Below are 12035 nucleotides of genomic sequence, written 5' to 3' on the forward strand. Positions count from 1 at the left end.
TACAACTGGTATATTTACCGTCGAGACCGTATAAATAAAACAACGGTCAACTGGCGCTGCGTACAGGACACATGTAAAGGGAGAATCAGCACACCGCTTGACTACCGCAATGGTGCGGTCCCCAATGTAAAATATGACCACAACCACCCTGCCAACCCAGCTGACGTCCAGAAGCAGAAAAGTGTTGCTGAGATGAAAGAAAGAGCCGCTGCTACCGATGCACCACCTCGAAGGTTAATTGGTGAAATGATGGCAAATTTGACTGATGAGACGCTGACCAATTTGCCACAGAGATCATCACTCAGGCGAACAATTCAGAGAAAACGGAAAAGAGATGATGCCTTTCCCCCTCTGCCACGAAATTTGGAAGACTTCGAAATTCCGGAACAATTCAGAGACGTTCTAGTTGGAGGCACTCAAGTTAGGTTTCTATTGCATGATACAGGTGACGCTGATAATGATGTTGAAGAAGAAGAAAACCGGTTGAAACGCATTATCCTCTTCGGAACCGACGAAATGTTGCGGTTTATGACTGCAAACTCGAACTGGATGGCCGACGGCACGTTCAAAGTAGCACCACAACTGTTCTTTCAGCTGTACACCGTTCATGTCATTAAAGGCAACCATGTCTTCCCATGCTTGTATGCTCTTCTGGCAGGAAAGAACAGACGGACATATGATGAAATGTGGCGCCTTATCAAAATGTACGCACCAAATCTGAACCCACAGTTTTGCATCCTTGATTTTGAACTGACAGCCAAAGCCGCAATCATCGCGGCGTTTCCAGACATCGAGGTGAGAGGATGCTTCTTCCACTTATGCCAGTCAATCTGGAGAAAGATACAGGATCTTGGGTTACGACTCACCTATACCGACGACGAAGACACCCGGCTGTACTGCCGCATGCTCGCATCATTGGCATTTTTATCACCAGAGAAGATCACAGGGCATTTCGAGAAACTGCAGGAAGACATGAGTGAAAGAGACATGGACCCACGCTTGGGTGAACTCTATGACTACTTTGAGGACAATTATGTTGGAAGATTCCGCCGTGGGAGAAGACGGGACCCAAATCCCACGCGGGCCCCTCCACGTTTTTCTCTCCAGTTTTGGTCAGTTCGAGACAGGAACCAAGTCGATCTCCCGCGTACAAATAATAAACTGGAAGGCTGGCACAGGGGCTTGCAATCCATGTTTGACGGCCCGAATCCATCCATCTGGAAATTCATCGCCGGAATCCAAAAAGAACAAAGTCTGCAGCACGGTGTTAAAATTCAAATGGAAGGAGGTCACCCTGGCCCAACGTCAAAGAAACATTTCTCGGCCATCAATAAACGACTCCAGACGCTCATCCAGTCGTACGAACAGGCTGAAGACAACGAGGACGGGGATGGTGATGAAGAAGGTCAGGTTCCTTTCTTACGGTCAGTGGCCAGAAACATTGAATTCAATGTGTGTTGAACCAATCGTGACATTTGACAACAGCCATATTGTTTTAGGAATAAGACGATCAAAGGAAAAATATTGTGTGCACCTGTTTGTTGTGTGTGTGTGTGTGTGTGTGTGTGTGTGTATAAATTTCAAACAATCTATGCATTCTGCGTGTGTGTGTGTGTGTGTGTTTATGTAATTCAGTATTGCTTTTACTACCAGAGATACTATGTGCTCAATAAATAAAAAATCATCAAACAGTCTATGCATTCTCTGTGTGTCCGTGTGTGTTTATGTCATTCAGTATTGCTTTTACTACCAGATATACTATGTGCTCAATGTCATTGCTTTTTATTCAGTATTGCTTTTGGTACAAATATACTAAACACTTGATAAGGAGAGAGGGAAAGAGAGGGAGACAAAACGTGCGACAATGCTGCACGCGCGGAAGTGTTACTCGCGGAAGTGTTACTCGCGGAAGAGTTACTCGCGGTAGGGTTACACTCGCGTTACTGTTGCACACGCGGAAATGTTGCACACGCGGAAATGTTACTCGCGGAAGTGTCACTCGCGGTAGGGTTACACTCGCGTTAGTGTTACATGCGGCAGTGTTACACGCGGTAGTGACGCTCGCGGTAGTGACCCGCACCCGCCAAACTGTAATGGGAATGATAGCCAAACTGTAATGGGAATGATAGCCAAGTTGTCCAGTAGTGGGAATGGCGGCCAAATTGTCTAGTGAAAATATTGCCAAACTGTCCAGTGGAAAAGATAGTCAAGTTGTCCAGAGCAGAAGATAGCCAAACTGTCTAGATAAAATGATAGCCAAGTTGTCAGTGGGAATGAGAGCCAGACTGTCTAGTGCAAATGATAGCCAAGTTTTCGTCGTCGTCTTCCATTTGAGTGCACACAATCATCATGTTGATCTCGCAATACTATTATGGTCCAGGTCAGATGGTCGGATGGTTAGAAATAAAATAAAATTTTAAAAAATCAAAACTACGCTTGACCCAGCCAGTCAAGACCCGTTCAGCAGGAACCCCCAAGCCTTAAAAAAATAAATAAAAATAAAAATTTCCAAAAAATGTTCAGAATGCTCTACTGGAAGACTGGAACATGCCCAGGGAAGGGGCAGTGGGAATGATAGCCAAACTGTCTAGAGGAAATGATAGCCAAGTTGTCTAGTGGATATGATAGTCAATCTATCTAGTGGAAATGATAGCTAAGCTGTCTAGCAGAAATGAGAGCCAAGTTGTCAAGAGGGAATGATAGCAAAACTGTCTTGTGTAAATGATAGCCAAACTGTCTGAAGGAAATGGTAGCCAAGTTGTCCAGTGGAAAAGATAGTCAAACTGTCTTATGTAAATGATAGGCAAGTTGTCTAGAGGGAATGATACCCAAACTGTCAAGTCGGAATGATAGCCAAACTGTCTGGTAGGAATGATAGCCAAACTGTCTGGCAGGAATGATAGCCAAACTGTCAAATGTAAATGATAGCCAAACCTTCCAGTGGGAATGACAGCCAAACTGTCAAATGCAAATGATAGCCAAACCTTCTGGTGGGAATGATAGCCAAACTGTCTAATGTAAATGATAGCCAAACCTTCTAGTGGGAATGATAGCCAAACTGTCTAATGTAAATGATAGCCAAACCTTCCAGTGGGAATGACAGCCAAACTGTCAAATGCAAATGATAGCCAAACCTTCTGGTGGGAATGATAGCCAAACTGTCTAATGTAAATGATAGCCAAACCTTCTAGTGGGAATGATAGCCAAACTGTCTAATGTAAATGATAGCCAAACCTTCCAGTGGGAATGATAGCCAAACTGTCTAATGTAAATGATAGCCAAACCGTCTAGTGGGAATGATAGCCAAACTGTCAAATGTAAATGATAGCCAAACCGTCTAGTGGGAATGATAGCCAAACTGTCTAATGTAAATGATAGCCAAACCGTCTAGTGGGAATGATAGCCAAACTAAGAGGAAATGACAGCCAGTGGAAACACTGTCCAGGCTCTACAGCCATAAGTCTCCAGAGGGCCATCAATGCATGAACATATGTTTCCGGACCAATCATGATGAAGCGCTTTTACCTGCAGAACCAACCATGCTGATTCAAGAACTTACAAGCTGTTCAGTGTCAAGACTTTCTTCAGGCGGACTGGGATGGAGCCAGGTCCACCCTCATCCTACCCACCTTAAAGTCAGTCTTGACACTGGAATCCATTTACCATAAACTGTGGTATCTGTGAGGACATCCCATCTGTAACAGGCTTTGGGTCCACAATTCTGGGCCTCTGTCACAGATGTTCATCTGTTTCCTCACCTGTAAAAACTGTTGGTAAGGCGGTTGGTTATTCCTGACCTGTGCACAATTAATGTATTTAGTGAATAAACACAAAAATTTTCTATCTGAAACCATGGCACATTCAACTCTAGTTAAGATCCTGTCAAATCAAAAGAATCCTAAAGCTGACAGAAACATGGCTTTGCAACTGGATGCAATTACAATCTTTTAATCACCAATTCATTGCAGCAGCTATTGCAGCAGTATGGGGGTTTTTTCAACAGAAGAATAGTTCATAAATGGTACAAATGTACATACTTGTCTAATTTCCATCACTCTTTCCTTAACTGTCAGAAAGTACTGGTAATACAACTGCAGGGATTCATCAAAGTGGACATCGGACACCACACCATTATCTCTTTAAAATGACTAGCACCTCATCCAAATTATTTTTTGCTCACTAGGACATGGCCATCAACATTTATAACCAAGATGCATCCAGTTATCTGCACTAATGAATTTACATGCACTGTTCAAATTATTTCAAGCCAATATGTTAGCAGCTTATCACCTGTTCTGACACTGACAGTTTACTTTGGCACTGCGACAATTTCTTGTTCAAAGGGAACTTAGTTTTCTATTACCAAGCTGCCAAAGAAAAGCAGTGTATGCTCAGTTTTTCAAAGCTAAAGCCACCCAACCCTGACAAAGGTAAGCTCACGATGAAGTCAGGTAAACCAAAACCTCTGACTTGTACACAGCAACCTCAGCCACAATATTTCAGTCCATATCAGCTGATCGAACCTGAATAAGGTTCTTTTAAGTTTCAAATCTAACTCTTGAAAGTTGCAAGATACCACTTTGAAAAAGGTGAACAAGGTTCTTGATCTTATAAGTTTTAAATCCAACTATTTTCTTTTTTCTTCTTTTTTCTTCTTCTTTTAATCTCTAAACTGTTGGAGGACACTAAAATTATACAAGTATTAAACACGCTGTACAATGACATGAATTACACTGAGTTAATACTGTGAGTGTGAATGAACGGATTCTATCTTCAAGGCACAGTGAGTGGGACAAATCACAGGATTATCTTACGATGGTAGTGAATTGTAGTATTCCTGCACTTCTACATGTCTGGGATAAATTTCACCAAATGGCCTCAATAAGGACCAAATCTTTGTTAATAATGCTGCGTTATTTATCTTCTTTATAAACAATTCACTACCATCTTCATACACCACACAGAAGTTTGGATAATTCAAAACATCTTATAAATGTCATGGTGATTACTGTCATACATGCACAGCTACCAAGAAAATTACAATAAGTTTTAACATTTACATTGTTAAAAAGGGCTGTACTCTCATGAGCAGATACAAACATGTTCACACACACTTGTCACAACAGGGTTTTTGCATAAAAGGAAATTTTCTTCCAAAGATTTCTTTTATCTAATAATAATATACTTACCATGACCCAGAAGTGCAGACTCCAGCTGGGGTCTGATTCCTGTCCTGTGCAAACTACTACCTTGCTTATGTGGAGAAAGTGAAAGTAGCTACACTCATCAAAAGAACCAGACCACTGCCAGAGTCTGCACTAGTGGGTCACGGTAGTGTGTATAGTTCAGAGATGCCAACCCCTGTCAAGTGTTTGTAGGGACAATCAAAAAATTTGGTACGAACATTTTGAATTTGGTAGGAACACTTGGACTCTGAGCCAAAATGGCGAAATCGTAACAGTTGGCATCTCTGGAAGTTAAACACCTATTTCTATGCACAAAACACAAACACAAGCGATCTACACAAAAAAATACAGACACTGAAGCAAACCCTGAAACAACAGACTCAGAGACTTGATTTCTTTTCAAGTACACACACACATATATGTGCATGCACACACACACACACACACACACACACTCTTTCTCTCTCTTACCTGACACGGCATTCAACAGTATTTTCTTCTTCCTTCATGCACTGCACTGACTGAAGTGCAAGTGAACACATCCGTTTCTCTAGATCACTGTATTTCTCAATCCCATGGCTCAAATCTGTGCATGAAGGGGGCACAATTAAAATTTCAAGCAATGTTGTTTTCAAGCTGTGAGAAATGGGAGACAAACTGACACCAAGCTGCTTGCTCACAGAATGCTGTGGAGTACCAATGTAACAGTTCCTTTCTATATGCGCATTAAAAAAAAAAACTGAGAAAAGATAGATAACCACATGAGTAATTTGTAAGTGTGCATATGACTGTGACAAAGAATATATGTGTTTGTGTTTGCGTAAGCATGCACCTACAGAACTGTGTTGTCAAAAGAGTCACCCATAATCTGACTGCAGGCACAAAACATTTTCCCAGCCATGACCTCTTCCCGGTGTTCACAAACTAACGTTACAATGTCACAATACAATGCACAAGTACAACAAATATTCGTCAAACAAAACAACCCAGTGATTATCAGTGTGCAGTGTGCCACTGGCACAAAACATAAGACAGAAGCATCCACATGCATATATAATGGACATACACATGGTGTATACAGAATCGCAAATACAATTCTACCCGCTAACGTGTGCATGAAGTACATGAAGGCAGACTGCACACTGAAAGAAAATCCAATGCTTACCAAGAGCCTGAATGTTGTGACTGGGCTTCAACAGAATGTGGAAAAACGGAGAGTAGAACGGTGAAGATGTCAGACACTCAACATCATTGGCACACTGCAAAGGAAAAAACTACATTGTATTGTATTGTATTGTATTGTAGTGTAGTGTAGTGTAGTGTACTGTGTTGTGTTGTAGTGTATTGTACTGTATTGTATTGTATAAATCTTTTCATTTTGTCAAAACAAATTTCTCTGTGTGACATTGGGGCTGCTCTCCCAAGGGAGAGCATGTCACTACACTGTGAGCGCCACACTTTTTTTCTTTCTTTTCTTTTTTTTTCTGCCTGCAAAAATTTTATTTGTTTTCCTCTCAAAGTGGATTTTCCTACAAAACTTTGCCAGGGACAGCCCTTTTGTTGCTGTGGGTTCTTTAACGAGCCCTGAGCGCATGCTGCACACAGGACCTAGGTTTATCATCTAATCCAGATGACTAACATCCAGACCACCACTCAAGGTCCACCGGAGGGGGAGAAAATACTAGCGACTGTGGGATTTGAACCAAGTTCTCAAATTCTCTCGCTTCCTAGGCGGAAGAGTTACCACTAGACCAACACTCCACTTTACACAATGTACACAGGCTCACACACACATGCACTCACACATATACACACACATGCATTTAAAAATGATGTGAAGCAGGCTGGAGGAAAGAACTAAAAAGCGACAGAAATGACTCCAGGGTAGCTTCATGAAAATTACACCCAGAAACAGGAAGATCAGTGACAATGTTATGACAACACCGCACAGTGACAATGTTATGACAACACCGCACTTACCCATTATGGACTATAAACACGAGTCCCGGGTCTATTCCAATGTTCACAAAATAAACTGCATAAATCATGAATTGTTCAAGGAGCAGCATTTTGTGACAATCCTCCTTTCAACGGTATTTCACCTGTTATCAAAATACAGTTATTGACAGATTTTTTTGACGGGCGCCATAGCCGAATGGTCAAAGCGTTGGACTTTCGATCTGAGGGTCCCGGGTTCGAATCACGGTGACGGCGCCTGGTGGGTAAAGGGTGGAGATTTTTACGATCTCCCAGGTCAACATATGTGCAGACCTGCCAGTGCCTGAACCCCCTTCATGTGTATACGCAGGCATAAGATCAAATACGCACGTTAAAGATCCTGTAATCCATGTCAGCGTTCGGTGGGTTATGGAAACAAGAACACACCCGGCATGCACACCCCCGAAAGCGGAGTATGGCTGCCTACATGGCGGGGTAAAAACGGTCATACACATAAAAAGCCCACTCGCGTATATACGAGTGAACGTGGGAGTTGAAGCCCACAAACGCAGAAGAAGAAGACAGATTTCACTAATGACATCAGCCATGCCACTGATCATGTGATGACATCTCACTGGCGACACACACTGATTACACACACTGATCACACTTCTCACTGATGGCTCCAACAGAGAAAGAAAGCACTACAGAAGAAATTTTAGTTCAGAAGATAAAAGAAGGGTCCATCTAAGAAAAATAACTTAAAAAACAAAACATAATTTGGTGGTGGGGTTTTTTTCTTTCCCAAATGAAATTAACTGAATGCACAAAATCTTATATGCTAAACACTTTCAGGTAAAATCATACATGAATCAGCTCAACAGACGGGCAAATGTTTGGTGATAAACTGAAACACTGTTTATACCATTGACTGATACCATCAGTGAGGCTTCAAACACTGACAATGCAACCACAAAGGAACAGAAGATAACTGAGCACTGAAATCTTGGATACCGGTATCACACATGATCCCTTCTGAGGTTAGATAATCCCAGCCTCACCATTTCAACGGAGTCTTAATGTTGACCAAGTAACAGTGCCTATCAGGTCACAACACCCATAAACATAAACCTACCAATCTCATTTGTTCAACAACCACCCGTATTTGTGTGGCAACCTTTGAAATGACTTCAGTCAACCTCTGACATGACTGAAGTCACATGAACCAGTTATCCTCGCCTCTTGTGACCAGATAAAACTTTACTGATTGCTGGACAGTCAATACTCCCCGACCCTGAACAATCACTTATCACTTTTAAGTCAGATCAACAAATATGGGCTGTTTCTTAACATTCTTAGTTCACACAGATCACTACTTTAAAAACTGCACAACACAATATCAGACTGATACACAAAACCCTCTAATGCAATCATTTCAGACCAAGGGTCATCCGTCAAGCATGCAATAAATGTCATAATACCAGTGACAGTCACAATCTCTATCATGCAGGCCAGATCATTATCAGACACAAAGTGGGCTCAGGAGGACTAAACTCTCTGGTAAACAAGAGCTAAGACAAACCTGGAACAAGTGGAAGCACAGGCATAAAGGCATGTGATGCCATAGAATCAGAGTCAAGCAAACATTTTAAATTTTACACACTGCCCTGAAAGATGTATAAAGATTACAGTATACACACCTCCAGGCCAACAAAACCAACAGAGCTGTTTGTGCTGAATCCTCTGAAATCCTTGAGTACAAGCCCAGAGCAAGCAGTAAGTATTTACAACTTTAAACTTGTGTGCTTACACTGCTTTCTGACCAGTCACTGTTGTAAAAATGCCAAACTACACCACACACACACACACACACACACTCAAAACTATACCACACATACACTCACTCTCTCAAACACACATGTACACAGAATGGACATTATTCACCTTCAACTCGGAGCTCATGAGTAAAACTGAACAGGCCCTTCGAATGCAGTGTGTCTTCTTGTGGCAGTTCAAGCAAGTGAATGTTTTCCATTGCTTCTCTTCCTCTTCCTTTAGGAAGATTCCCTGTCTCTGTAAAACAACATAGCAGCAGCATACGGTCTTAGCAGGCAGGCAATGTGACACACACACACACACATATATGTGTGTGTGTGTGTGTGTGTGTGTGTGTGTGTGTGTGTGTGTGTGTGTGTGTGTGTGTGTGTGTTAAAAGTTAATAAAACACTGTAAAGAAGACTGTGGGCCATATTCTTGTCTTAAACACCTAAGTTGAACACCACATTCACAATTCATGAAAAAATCCATACATCAATGAAGATTTAATCTCATTTCTAACGTTAAATTTCAATCATTTTCATTTGCCCAAATTCCCAAACTAAACTATTTATTACTATATTAGTTTCTGAAATAACATCATGCCATTTTTGGCTGTTTGTATCATCATTTACCTTGGTATGCCAGAGTATTTTCTTCATGAGGAGATATATGGCACTGAACTTCTGAAATGGCCACTCATAAATATTCTGCATAGTGACACCCACATTTTATCCCATCCATTTTGGGACGGATCATGAAAGACTGAAAGTGGTGCTCCAAAATATCTGCATGAAAATAAGTTTTACGATGAAGTGTATTTTGAAATGTTAATAGCTGGACTACTTCTTTATGGATGTCCCCCACACATCTGATTCAAAACAAAGTGAATTCAAACCCTGATTATGGCATATACACTTCTTCCCCCCCCCCCACCCCCCCCCCCCCCCCCAAGAAAACATACATGCAACATACAATTACACTTATGTGCATGGAATAAAACACACACCTCTCTCTCTTTTCTTCCAGTCTATCAACAACAGAAACTTGTTGTCATGCCATGGCAATGTTTGGGTCTGCAATTAAATAATTTCAAAAAGCCATAAACATGACAAAAAAACATCAAAAACCCTTACTGACATAGTGTACCCCTCCGTCTCTCAGCTCTATGGGAACAGCATTCTGCCCGAGAGGACTGGAAGGTACTTCTGGAACAGTGACCAGCCATTGTCCTCAGTCAACTTCATGCTCAACAAGCACAAGCCATGCCACAAATGAAAGAATGGAAGACATTTGTACATTTACATCTATCCCCCGGTTCATGCAGTAATTAATCCTAACACTGAATACCTAACCTAATCCAGTGCAAATCAAAAGGTTCTGTTAACAGAGGGGAAAAGCCTTGTGACAGCCTGGAGGTGCCTCTTCTTCTTGTCAGTTTGTTTGTGAAATATATTCCTTCTCTTCCCATCAAAACCTTCCTGCTATCATGCACTTAAATTGTTAAAAGCACAAACCTATAAATTTGTGAGCTGTCATTACTAGTAGTATGCCAGTGACTCATTTTCATGTTTGTATTGACTGAACAGTCTAAATATATAATATATATATATATATATATATATATATATATATATATATATATATATGTGTGTGTGTGTAATAGAGAGAGAGAGAGAGCAAGCGATATACATATATAATCATACAAACCGCCAGTACTGATGGCATCACCACAGATGTTCACATTCAGACAATCACACACATATGTGGCCATGGTGTCACGCCCATAAAACCACCTGAAACAAGAAACATCCGATTCTCACTCTCAGTTTCACACCTATACACACAGTTAATGAGTTATGTATACATTTCTTTTTTAATCACATAAACACACACATACCCTAAACATGCAACAGATACAAATCACTGTATCATGGACAGATTTTAGATTTTGTTTCTTTTTTTTTTTCCATTTTCATGATCCCAAGACACAAACGCATACAGAAGCATAACAAAATTCATTATATTCTAAACCCTTTTTGTTGATGGACTGATTTCACTCCCTCAGGACCCAGACTGATCTTACTAATTTTTCTTTCCTGTACATACTTCACTTCACATAAATGACACAAAACAAAACTGCATGCTGCCTGGGGAAGAATGTTGCTTATTACTTCTGGTACAGCTCTGGCACAGTATCGTAATACTTGTTCAACTAACTCAGTAACAGTCATGTAAGCTGCCACAAGTACATTATATAATTATAATACTAGTCCAAATGTAACTCAGCAAAATACTTATAAGTTATATCAACTGCCACCACCAGGATATGCTGTACTTGCCAAAAGGAAAATGCAAAGACACAAATAACATGTTTTGTTTATTTCTTCTGGGGTAAAACACCAAAAAGAGCAGTGACATCATTCATATATTCTGCTGAGAGGTAAGCACAGGACATATCCCTCATTTTAGCTGTGTGTTGTAGTACTTAAAGCCCTGAAGTCCAGGACAAAAGCAAGCTGAACAGGATGGTTTATCAACTTTATGCATACACTGGTAAAGCAAAGTTCTGCAAATTTGAATGCCCTCAAAAGTGACTACTGGATATCTGAAAAGGAACTATTACCAGTGAGTGTTGTGGACTGGGATACATGTCCCATTAACATCAGAGATAATTTTTAGTGTATTCCTGTCATGTTACAAATGGGCAGATTTTTAGTTAACACACAGCACAATTAATAGTTTTCATTATTGAAAAGTCACTAACTGACTAAGACTAAAACTTTTTCTGATAAAATTAAAAGAAAAAAAAAGAAAAAGATGTGGCTCATATTCATAATATAGATCAGTCTGCATGCTCTGACACCTCCGTGAAACTGAAACCCAGCAACAATCCAAGAAATGTATGTAAGTAAGCTTATATTTGATAATAAAAATAATGTCAATTTATATTAATATTACACACACACACACACACACACACACACACACACACACACAGAGAGTTCCTAGTTTTGAATCATTCTCTTAATCACTTATAACTATCAGAAAGCTTGTAACACGCCACAGACATCTTGTCAGAGACAACGTAGTGAA

General features: G+C 40.6%; 1 protein-coding gene across 2 annotated transcripts in view; it reads right to left on the reverse strand.

Moving 5' to 3' along the window:
• Positions 1–12035, reverse strand: part of LOC143301284 (uncharacterized) — a 42166-nt gene that overhangs the window by 11314 nt on the left and 18817 nt on the right. Inside the window, exons 2-7 of one of the 2 annotated variants that reach the window (XM_076615467.1) lie at positions 10650–10735; positions 10080–10147; positions 9069–9197; positions 6352–6445; positions 5658–5772; positions 3759–3797 (exon numbers count right to left, since the gene is read on the reverse strand). In XM_076615467.1, coding sequence (XP_076471582.1) covers positions 3759–3797; positions 5658–5772; positions 6352–6445; positions 9069–9197; positions 10080–10147; positions 10650–10735 — 531 coding nt within the window. The remainder of the gene's footprint in view (positions 1–3758; positions 3798–5657; positions 5773–6351; positions 6446–9068; positions 9198–10079; positions 10148–10649; positions 10736–12035) is intronic. The other variant, XM_076615469.1, reaches the window with a different exon arrangement.

Source organism: Babylonia areolata, chromosome 27 (genome assembly GCF_041734735.1).
Source record: "Babylonia areolata isolate BAREFJ2019XMU chromosome 27, ASM4173473v1, whole genome shotgun sequence".
Classification (NCBI taxonomy): domain Eukaryota; kingdom Metazoa; phylum Mollusca; class Gastropoda; order Neogastropoda; family Buccinidae; genus Babylonia; species Babylonia areolata.